Source organism: Cololabis saira, chromosome 3 (genome assembly GCF_033807715.1).
Source record: "Cololabis saira isolate AMF1-May2022 chromosome 3, fColSai1.1, whole genome shotgun sequence".
Classification (NCBI taxonomy): domain Eukaryota; kingdom Metazoa; phylum Chordata; class Actinopteri; order Beloniformes; family Belonidae; genus Cololabis; species Cololabis saira.
Genome location: NC_084589.1, coordinates 11463522 through 11475566, shown reverse-complemented (window position 1 = coordinate 11475566; position 12045 = coordinate 11463522). Strand labels below are relative to the sequence as shown.

General features: G+C 42.5%; 1 protein-coding gene across 1 annotated transcript in view; it reads right to left on the bottom strand.

Moving 5' to 3' along the window:
* The window catches only part of klhl32 (kelch-like family member 32), a 30403-nt gene that overhangs the window by 8075 nt on the left and 10283 nt on the right, over positions 1 to 12045 (bottom strand). Inside the window, exons 4-6 of the mRNA XM_061718204.1 lie at positions 8314 to 8529; positions 3302 to 4028; positions 2250 to 2308 (exon numbers count right to left, since the gene is read on the bottom strand). Coding sequence (XP_061574188.1) covers positions 2250 to 2308; positions 3302 to 4028; positions 8314 to 8529 — 1002 coding nt within the window. The remainder of the gene's footprint in view (positions 1 to 2249; positions 2309 to 3301; positions 4029 to 8313; positions 8530 to 12045) is intronic.

Below are 12045 nucleotides of genomic sequence, written 5' to 3'. Positions count from 1 at the left end.
GCTATCAGCCTAACCGAGCTCCAGCTGCCTCACGCACACACAATACGGTTTATTACAGTCCAACGCAGGGCGCTATTTAATGTTAAACTGTTCTACGATGCACTGAAAGAGCTGCAGGAAATCCTGCCAGTAGTTAGTTTGAGTGTCCTTTTTCTTTATTTGTTTTTTTTTATCTACAAATACAAAAATTAATAGATCAAATATACAGTGCTGCTGATGAAGGAAGTGGCTCGTCTAGGTTGGCTATTTCCCAGCATGCCACTGGCTTTCATTAATTTACATATGGTGAGAAAACCAATTAACAGACACTTGACATCTGCCTTGTTGTGTAATTCATCACAGCTGAGCGTAAGGTATGCTTTCATTTTGTTTTAAAAGACCTTTACTGGTGGACTCTCTTCTTCTGTACGCTGGTATCTCCGAGTTTTCTCAGCTCCACTATCTGGAGTAAGATTAGCAACTTGTGGCCCCATTGAGGTTTGTTTACGGACATGTTGGTGACATGCTGCTATTATTTCAGCATGATATTGGTACTGACATTCAGGAAAGACAAAAAATCCAGTCCTGATCTGGATTACACCAACAACAAGCCATCTAATCTTCTTCTGGTGTGTTTGCTGCAGGGTTCCACAGCAGATTATGTTAATACACACGAGGAATGTTCTGAGTTTGGCTTCTGACCACCTGATGAATATATTTCCAGCTAATAACGCTGGGAAGATGCTGTGTTGTTTTTACTGAGTGAGGGCAGAGATCTCACCTGAACAGGAAAGCACAACACACTGCACTCACTACACACACCCTCTTATATTATTCTCCAGGGGCCTCATTTATAAAAGAGTACTTAGGATTCATAATAAAAGTGTACGTGTGCTCAAAAGCCGAAAATGGCGTGCGCACAAAAAATCCTGATTTATAAAACCATGTGAACGCACATCTGCACGCTATGTTCTTTTTATAAATCACAGTCCAGCTGGAAGGTTGTGCACGTGAATTCGCCTCATACCCCGCCCTCTACACGCCCACATTATACCATAAATGGTCAATGCGAACTACTTCATGCATATGAATGAGCCTGCTGAGCATGCGCAGCGGCTTCCTGGAGCCTGTGTCTGCTGCGTGTCAGTATGAATGAATGTGTCGAGCCACCGTGCCACTAAACTTCACAGAGACTGAGATCGAGATGTTGTGGATGAGGTGGAGGACAGGAAAACTACATTATTTGGTGGTCACAGTAGTGGCATTACTAACAAAAATAAAGCGAGTGAGTGGTAGCACGTCATTGCTGCGCTAAACGCCGTGAGTGCCACGGACAGATCTGTGGCAGAAATAGGCCAAGAAAGAGCCAAGAGGAGAGTGGCCCGGCACTTATTTGTTCTGTCCTCAGTCACTCTACAGTTGGAAGCGGTGGGAGACGAGGAGGTTCCCGGTGTCATGCTAAAAAGTGATTGCCTGCCAGAATCTGATTTCTTCTGATTTGTGGCCGCGGGAGCGCGCACAGCAGCCCGTTGAGCGATAGCGCTAAAACGTAAAATTTTCAGATTATGAAGCTCAAGAATGAGATCAAGTCATATTTAGGTAGAAACAACTTTTCATTAACTGTATTTGGCCTTCAATCAATTTTTGGCAGGTGAAAATGCCTATTTTGTGTTGTAGTGGTCCTTTAAAAGAGTTAAAAGCAATCCTGTGAGCTCTAGTGTTTATATTATGAAGCTCAAGAATGAGATCAAATCATATTTAGGCAGAAACAACTTTTCATTAACTGTATTTGGCCTTCAATCAATTTTTGGCAGGTGAAAAGACCCATTTTCAGGGGAGAAATCAGATTCTGGCAGGCAATCACTTTTTGGCACGACAGCCGTGTCCTGACTGACGCTGTGCTTCAAAAACAGAGGGACACGATCAGCGCTATTATATTATAAATCTGATATGTGATGACATTAAAAGTATGACATGAATCTGGCTTTATTTCACCACCTCACCATCTGCGTCGCTAGTTCCCCATATCTTCAAAATGTTAATATGCTAGGATCAAAGTTTGCGTAGAGATACGCACATTTTCCCGTTAGTTTTTTTTTTTAAATCCCAACCTTTGCGTAGAAGCTGGGGTGCGCATCTTTCAAGCCCTGTTTTGTGCGCACGCAAGCTTTATAAATGAGGCCCCAGGTCATTTTGCCCGTCGTAGTACACATATGTGATTCAATAAAACATGACGCGTTCGTCCACAGGTTTCAGTGTGGTGTAGTTACCTGTTCTGGGTCGTACACCATCAACCGATTTTGGTACTGAGCAGTGTTTGTTACTCCGCCTGCAACACAAACACACAAGGTGCTGAGTGTCTGTCTGTAACAGATGTTGGTACTTATATGCATCATGGTTTAGCGGTTTTGCTGTGTTCTTGTACTTGATGCCTTTGCTCTGTTTTATTTTGAAAGTGTCTGCCTGTCCCGTTTGTACGGAAGAGTATTAGGGCCATGCAGGAGAAAAAATATTTGAGAGAGGAAGATTTTTTTTATTGTACACTTCGAGAAAAAAGTCAAAATGTCAAAATTAATGTTGAAATACAATTTCGAGAAAAAAGTCAAAATGTCGAGAATAATGTTGAAATACAATTTCAAGAATAAAGTCGAAATTTCACCTTTTTTCTCAACATTTCAACTGTATTCACGAAACTTTGACTTTTTTCTCAACATTTTGACTTTTTTCTCAAAATTGTACTTCAACATTATTCTCGACATTTCGACTTTTTTCTCAACATTTCAACTTTTTTCTCAACATTTCAACTTTTTTCTCAACATTTCGACTTATATTTTCAACATTTCGACTTTTTTCTCGAAATTGTACTTCAACATTAATCTCGACATTTCGACTTTTTTCTCGACATTTACTACTATACTATGCTGCCATTTAGCAGACGATTTTATCCAAAGCGACTTACATATGACTTTTTTCTCGTAGTGCATAATGAAAAAAAAATCTTCCTCCTCTAAAATGTGATTTTTATTTTTCTCCTGCCTGGCCCTAATACTCTTCCGTACGTTTGTCCACAGCTGTGTTTCATGCACCCATGTATCCTGGTCTTTCCCTGCCAGTGGGCTCCCTGTCTTTCGACCTGCTCTCCTCACCTCTGTTCTCAGGACTTTTGTTACTTTCACTGGATAAGCTGCCACCTCATCCCCAACAACTTCTCCACAACATGCACTCTGCAGCTTCTTTGCTCAGCCTCTGCTCATGCACAGACGTGAGTGTGCTACCGTTACCAGTCATGCAGGGGGGAGCGTGTGCGTGTGAGTGGGTGTACCTGAGACCCAGAGCAGGTCATCAGCCACACAGCCAGCGTGGCAGGACAGCGAGCGGTCGAAGGCCTGGACGAACATCCATTTGTTCTTCTTGGGGCAGTAGCGCTCCACGGAGGGCAGCACCTGCCTCAGCTCGTTCCTCCCCCCCACCGCGTACAGGTACTGACCCAAAGCTCCCAGCACAAAGTGTTCCCTGCAGGCTTTCATGGGGGCGATCTCGGTCCACTGGTTGCTCCTGGGGTCGTACCTGCAGGCAGTCCTGACCGCGCACGTCCTCCCGGTGGCGTGCTCCACCTCCCCCCCCACCACGAACAGGAAGTTCCCCATCACGGCCACGCAGTGGTGGCTGCGGCCCGTGGGCATGGGCGCCAGGCTGCTCCAGTTGGACCCCCCCGCCACGCGCACGTGCTCCTGCGTGGACGGGTTGAAGTAGCGCAGCTCCCTGACCCTGCTCACCTCGCGTTTCCGGCCCCCGACGATGTAGAGGGTGAGGGACTTGAAGCGGGGCCGGGTGCGGGCCGACTGGCGCAGCGGCTGCACGAAGGTGACGTGGTGGTAGTCCAGGGCCTCGTCCACCAGGGCGGCGGCCGTGGGGCTGGACTGAACCAGGGGGTGGCTGCGGGCCAGGTGGTGCAGCGTGGGGACGTCCATCAGGCCGTAGCGGACGTGCTGGAGCAGGTCCTCCGTGTACTGGTACCGACAGTCGTGCTCCAGCCACAGAACCAGCAGCTAGACGTGGGGAAGAGAGGAGAAGAGTTCTGTACTACAGCCTTCACAAGAACACCACAGCATGATAAGGAGTACAGTAATCCCTGGTTTTTGGCAGGGGTTACGTTCCAAAAAGAACCCGTGATAGGTGAAATCCTTGAAGTAGTAACCTTTATTTGTTTTCACAATTTACCCGGGGGGCAAGTTTTCTTAGTTTTCTTGTTTTCTTAGTGTGCTGCATTTGCTATATCGACAACATAGAAATGAAAGCTCAAACTGACCAAATGTGTTCACATTACTTAAAAAGCAGACTATTTGCCATAACACTTAGATGTCACTATAAAAATCCATAGTAAAGCTCCTTTTCAGGGATGTCCATGTTGGAAATATGTAAATTAAAGGTCCAGATACACCCAATCATAAAAATAAGTATTCCAATGGTTTTCCCATGCTCTGAAACCATGAAACAGACACCAAGTTTGCATTTCTAGCCCATTTGGTTCAAAAGTTATCACCAAGCTATGTTTTGATAATGGGCCAATATTAAGGCGGCCATATTGGATTTCTAGCAAAAAATTGGCCAGGTAGTCCATATAGGTTGTGTTCCTACTGGGTCATAGGTATTATTTCTGGTGGACTACCTTTTATAGCAGGGCAAATGCAGCACACCCCCCCCTTGCCCCCTGGGTAATTACTATACAAGGCTTCAAATTGCAGAGATCAGCACCGGCCCACCGCGCCCCGAGTAACTGGATTTGAACGGGAGAATTTGGGTTTTGGAGAAAATTTGCAAACTCTAAAGGGGACCTATTATGAAAAACAAGTTTTTTTCTTGCTTTAACATATATAAAGTGGTCTCCCCTCAGCCTGCCAACTCAGAGAAGGAGGAAAGCAACCAAATTCTGCAGTGTCTGTACAGCCGCCCGGATGAGCCGTCCAGTGTGATGTGACTTTTACGAGCCGTTCAGATTCTGCTCCCGTCGTGAGTCACGACAGGAGCGATGCGTGAAACCACGCCCACAACTAACTCCGCCGGCCGGAGCTTCTGCCATTTTTTCGTTGTGGTGTATCGCGTCATTCAGGCAGCCAATCAGCACAGTGCCTCATTATCATAGCCCCGCCCACTCAGAATCCTGCATAGATAATGAGGTTAGAGAATGGGAAGATAAAGACATGGCTAAGAGACTGAATTTCTAATTTATTTAGCAAAAACAATCAAAAACTTGTTTTTAAGACATTCAAGGCCTGTTTAAAATAGGTATTATGCCATAATAGGTCCCCTTTAAATTTGGCAAGGTGTTTTACTTACATGTGCATGTACAGTTCATATTAAACTGTAACGTTATTGACACACAGGAAGTGAAGAAGCGGGGAGACTGTTTAGCCAATCAGAATGCAGAACACAATGCACAATGGAAATCCGTGAAGCAGCGAGACGGTGAAAGGTGAACCGCGTTAGAGCGAGGGATTACTGTATAAGCGTGAATACAGTACTTATAAATGTGGTTTGTGTGCTTTTAGTGTGCTAACTGCAAATTCAATAATGTATAGTTTGCAAACTGGCGAATTTCTCATTTGAGCTCGGGTATAACATTTCACATTCACCGTGTTGCCTCCTCTTATCTATTATTTATGAAATAAAATGAGTTTAACGGGGCTGTGAGGAGGGCCTTCACTTTATTCTGTTTCAATTTCAAACAAAAAGCTGCTTTTCATTTTCATTACAGTCGTTCAAAAGGGATGTGGGACATGGGACGAAGTGGGGTGAAGCAAAAATGAGGGGTCAAGGAAGGACAGAATCCCCAAAAGAAAATAGATAGGAAAGAGTAAAAAAATTGAAACAAAACAAGATGCATGGAAAAAGATACAATTGAGGGACTGCTAATCAGCTTGATTTCAAGATATTGTTAAGCTATTATAGTACGACTGAAGCAGGGCAACACACACACACACACACAGGTTTATTCGTCATCAGCATCCAATATACAGGCCGTAAATATCCACGGGCAGCGTCTTTTGTTTAAGGCAGGCCAACCGGATGGCAGGGACAGGATTTAATTGAACTTGAGAGTGGAGAAAGGTTATTTAGCCGCGGCGAGGTGTGAATGTGGGTGAGAAGACTGAAGATCACTGATACCATTATCAGCAAAACAAAGTGGTTTTTAGCACAGCCCATGCAGAGCCGGAGAACTCATTACAGAGGAATAAAGGCACGTTCTGGGAGGAACGGGGACCGGCGACAGCAAGATCAGCCAAGAATCAGGCAAAATTCTTAATATCACATCCTGAGACGTGACACGAGATCTGATATGATGTATGCACAAATACTCAACGTGCGCACTACTCCACAAAACAATTTCCCCTTTCAATCTGCTCAGAAGGTGTGAATATGCAACAAACTTGCATTGAACCTTCTGTCTGTTGTGGCATCTCTTCCTCTCCTTCCTCTCCTTCCTCTCCTTCCTCCATCGTTCACCCCACATCTCCACCACTCATCGCTCTGAAGTGACAGTGTGTGAGCGAGTGTGCTCTATGGCAGCTGACTGTGAAGGTCACGCTGCATCACACAACTTCCTCGGGGGCAGAATAAATCAACTCCTTCTCCTTCTCCTTCCTCTCCTTCCTCTCCGCCATAAAAAGAGAAAGTGCAAGAAAAGAGAGGGAGAGTGTGAAAAGGAGATTGAGGGAGAAAGATAGCGAGGGAGAGAGGGAAAAGGGGAGGCAGTGGAGAGAAAGAGGAAAAAACAAAAGGCGGGGAAAATGTGATTTACAGAGCGTGAGAGACTCTGAGAAAACTCTGAGTGGCGATGATTGACAGCCGAGCTGTATCGGTCCGGTATTGATGTGCACCCTGTCATCCTTCCACCCCCACCCTTTCGGACGACTGCCCCCGCTTGCCGTTGGCTTCCGTCTGATGCCCAAATTAACCTTCTGAGCGAAGTGAAGGAGGCCCAAAGCAGCCTAATCAGAGGCTGATTATGGCAGCAGCGGCTGGCTAAAGGGTCAGGGTAATTGTGCCATCAGAGGCCTGATTGTTTTCAATCAGACAGGCGGCCGAGTGACAGCTGGGGGATTGGGGGCCCTGATGGAGCCGCGGTGGGCCTAATCAGAGAGGAGAGGGGGAAGAACTGAAGGTTGGTTGGCTGGTGGGGCGGGGTGGGGGTGATTGGTGCAAATGAACAGTCAAAATGGCAAGTGTGCATCCTCCACCGTCGCCTCACTCCACAATCCTGGCAGTTCATCACACACACACGTGCACCACTGTATGGACTGACACTCACACACACACACACACACAATCAGGGACACTCCTTCCCATGTCCGTATTAATATCGACCAGTGACATCAAATAGTCAAATAGAAGTGTTTAATTTGTGGAGCAGTATAACCGGTGTGCATGCTAGGTGTGCCGTGCAATCATGTGTTTGTGATATATATATATATATATATATATATACATACATACATACATATATATATATATATATATATATATATATATATATATATATATATATATATATATATATATATATATATATACACACCGTATATAAATTTGAACAAAGTGCATGTTGCCACTAAACATTTTTGTATATATACAAACTTTTATGTATATATATATATATATATATATATATATATATATATATATATATATATATATATATATATATATATATATATACATATATATATATATATATATATATATATATGTATACATACAGGACTGTCTCAGAAAATTAGAATATTGTGATTTTCTGTAATGCAATTCCAAAAACAAAAATGTCATACATTCTGGATTCATTACAAATCAAATGAAATATTGCAAGCCTTTTATTATTTTAATATTGCTGATCATGGCTTACAGCTTAAGAAAACTCAAATATCCTATCTCAAAAAAATAGAATATTCTGGGAAACTTAATCTTAAGCTGTAAACCATAATCAGCAATATTAAAATAATAAAAGGTTTGCAATATTTCAGTTGATTTGTAATGAATCCAGAATGTATGACATTTTTGTTTTTTTAATTGCATTACAGAAAATAAAGAACTTTATCACAATATTCTAATTTTCTGAGACAGTCCTGTATACAAAAAAGTTTGGTGGCAACATGCACTCTGTTTACATTTACAAAAAAGGTGACAGTGTCCCAACGGGTTAGTAACTAAAATACGACCATATCAACACGATCTAACAATTTAGTTTTAACACGTTTTTTTATGTTGGCACCTGTTGGCATTTATGTTGGCACCTGGGTGCACGCACACGCACAAACCTGAACGTAAGCAGAGACATACTTTCCATATCTCCTCCTCGCTGAGGGAGGTGAGGCGGTCGCTCTTCAGCACCTCTCGGAGGAGGCGGTACGGCAGCTGCAGGGCCTCGTCCTGCCGGCTCTGGCTCAGCTCGGACAGATGCTCCACCAGGAACTCCACCACGGCCTGCTCCAGGGCCGGCAGGTGGAACAGGTCGGCCACGCGGTACAGCTCCAGGTAGTTCACGCTGCTCAGTTCCTGCAGGACAAACACAACCTGTGACCATGGGGATGTCTATAAAATGTATACATATATATACACATATATATGGGAGAAGGTTGTTGATGACAATCCTACCCAGACAAAATATGCAAATATGGAGGCAACCAGAGGAAAACAGTGCTAAACTGAAAATAAATAACAGGAATAAAAAAATGGGATAAGACCGCCATCTTCTGGCTGTCCTTCAGCACATCCAGACCATCCATTACTACCCTGCTGCACACCCATACACCCATACCGACCGATTAATACCTAGTGTGTGCATCTTTCAAACAGGGAGTGCTATTTTTATGCTTCACAGTTTCAAGTACAAGGAATTAGATGTGATCTGATTCAACAGGGTGAAAAAGGCACAAATGTTTTTCATTTAACTTAATGTATCTGTTTCTAATGACACGAATTAGTTAATGCTTACAAAATGTTTTTTTTTTTTTTTGCAAACTACCAGGCTTGCATTGATTAATCGATCTATTGAGTTTCCATGCCTGGTTCATCCTGTTCAAGTTATCCTGTTAAAGAAAGCGGCCGCACCATCACAGGAACACCATGAGGTTTTATGGGATTTTAAAATGATTCTCGAGTTTAGAAGAGCACCCTGGGTCTTAATGGGTTAATAATATAGTATTCTGACGGATACATTGTTATGTTTAAAAACACACACACACACATGTGCACTGATATTCACATTTTGGTTAGGCTGTTGGCTAATTCACAATAATAAAAATGAAACATATCTGGTGTGTTGCCTCATGTAGTGTGTTATCATATTCTGAAATGCTTGTTTACAGCAACGGAATAGAAAATAAAATTTTAAGATTTTAAAAACAGCAATAGCAGTAATCCCATTGTCCGGATTTGGGGGGAAAAGATCTGAATGCAGTAAGCCTGGTACATAGACCTTAATTTCAATTTCATTTCACTTAATTTCATTATTGTTATTATTATTATTATTATTATTATTATTATTATTATTATTATTATTATTATTATTATTATTATTATTATTATTATTATTATTATTGTTAAAGCATCAATGTTTAAACAGCAAGTCACATGTTTGAATAACTTTATATAAACTAATCCACGAGTGGGATAATAAACAGCAGAGTATTAAAAAAAGTTCTAATAAAACTTCTTGTCTGATCTTTGATATTTTAGTAATGTATCATGTACTGAAATTAAAAACCCGTAAAGTTTAGTAGGAACTGAATTTGGTTGAGTTGTTCACATCTGAGACATGGGTCTCAGTACACACTGCTGCTTTTAATAAAAAGGCAATTTTCAAAACTTTTTATCATTTCATGTGTGTATGGAATATTTACCATAATACGTTATTTATAAATCATAGACAAAGTCAGTGGAGTATGAAGTGCAATATTTCCCCTGGAGTAAAACAACAGCAGAGATGAGGCATTACGGCCACCAGGCGGCGCTGTAGCGCTACATTTGCTGATGTGCACACTTTAATCTGTTTATTAGGTCTGCATTCAACCTTTTAAAGTTAGATTAGATAAACAGATGGGATTTGAGAAAGTCTCCCCGAACAAGATGAAATAATATATGTAATTAGGATGACAGATGATGTCAATGAAATAAGCTAAGTGCTTGTAAAAACACTGCAAAATGACAAAATCCCTGTTTTATAATACAATGCACGTTTTTCTGAAAAACTGTTTATAAAATATCTTAGACTAAATCAATTCTGGAGCAACTTTCAGCTATTTTGAGGACAGTAGACCGACTTTGCTTCATTTCGGTCTTGTGATAAAATGCACCAAACCCCCAGCAGGCTGTCCTAGTTCTCTAGATCAGGACTTGCACCTTACAGTAGAGGACAAGTAGAAATTAAGTGTCTCTAAGCAAAACAATGAATGTTTATCAGCTTGTCTGTCCTCCAATTGACTCTGACCTGTGCTGGAGGATTCAAATTGAAGCAATAATTAAAGACTACTGGAGCAGAATTAAGATTTTCACCCCACGGCATGATTTGAGGTCTGGACCAAACCGAGGTCATGTTTGCTCCGAGGAAAACAGATACTCCTTGGAAGAGGTTCGTACAAGCTTTCCACAACTGTGATGGGAAGCTTGCAGTGTAAACTTGTTTCTTGACAACTCTTGAACTTGGAGCTGTGGTGTTGTGATTGGCGAGAGGGCATCGCACATTACAAGACCTGACAACGACCTATAACAGCTCCATCTGGTCTCCAGATGCTAACAAGACGCACTCTGGAGACGACAAGGGAAGTGAAGCAAAACCGGGGGCAAAAGTTGTTTATTTGAGTTGGAAAAATGGAACCAGGGGAAGAAACAAATGGTGCAGACCGTTTGCTTGCTTGTGCTCTCTTCATTAAATGTTGTGCATTGTCCCCGCTCCCTTCTTTTGTGCGTATGTGCATGTGTCTTTTACCTAAATCGTTATTACTAATAGCATGTTTCTTTATGGGTTACCCTCCGTTACAGTGATTTCTCCCTGTGTCTTTCTTGTTTCTCTCGTTGGCAGGAGCTCAGACGTGGAGTTGCCAACAGCTACAGATTTCTAGCATGCTAGACATCTTTCTGGCTCTTTGATTTTCCTTTGAGTAGTTCGTACAGTTCCTAACAGCTGAGTGCTGACTGGAAAGCACCGAACTGATTTGCCTCCAATCACAGGGTGTTTTTTTATTTTTTTGTCAGGCTCAGTAACTTCCATACTGGACTTGAAATCAAGTAAAGATGTTAAACAATAGCGTATAGATATTGTGACCTTTTTTTCAGTCTTGATGTCTTAGTGAAATGTCTATCATGCTTTGGTCACAACACTACACAAGAGTGTCTTTTTAAACCATGTCTTTGCATCGGCCTTTATGGTGCTCAGTTTTAAAGGGTACCGTGGGCTGCTCCACCCACCTCACCCTATGGGTGGGACCTAATTAGGGCCCGAGAAATTACAGTGCGAAGGCCCTATTGTATCTGTAGGAAATGTTTTTGTTTTTCTCGTTCTCGTTTTTCTTCCGACGAAAGGAGGGCCTTTTTGCCCCCCTAAACGTGCCCCAAAAGTCACCAAATTTTGCAGGAAAGCCAGGCCTGGTGATAAATTTGATATTTAATGGTTTGCATTAATGGTCGTGGCCTAATGGCTCAACAGCGCCCCCTAGAAAACTTTGTGCCTCAAGCCCCACAATACGGTTTGACGTACATGCACGAAAATCGGTACACACCTGTATCATGTCGCAACTTCTTAGAAAAATCTCTTGGCGCTATGGCTGAAACCGAACAGGAAGTCGGCCATTTTGAATTAATCGTGTAATTTTGGCACAATTTATGCCATTTCTTCGGCAGTTAATACGGCCTGAACCGTAACGTGCACCCAGGTGTGTTATACATCAAAATGTGCGTCTCCATCCTGCGACAACGCGCATTACTTTTCTCTTTCAAAAGCGTTACCGTGGCAACGATAGACGCCAAAAAGCGCGCCCCCCCTTCATCTGATTGGTCCATATTTGATAGTTCCTA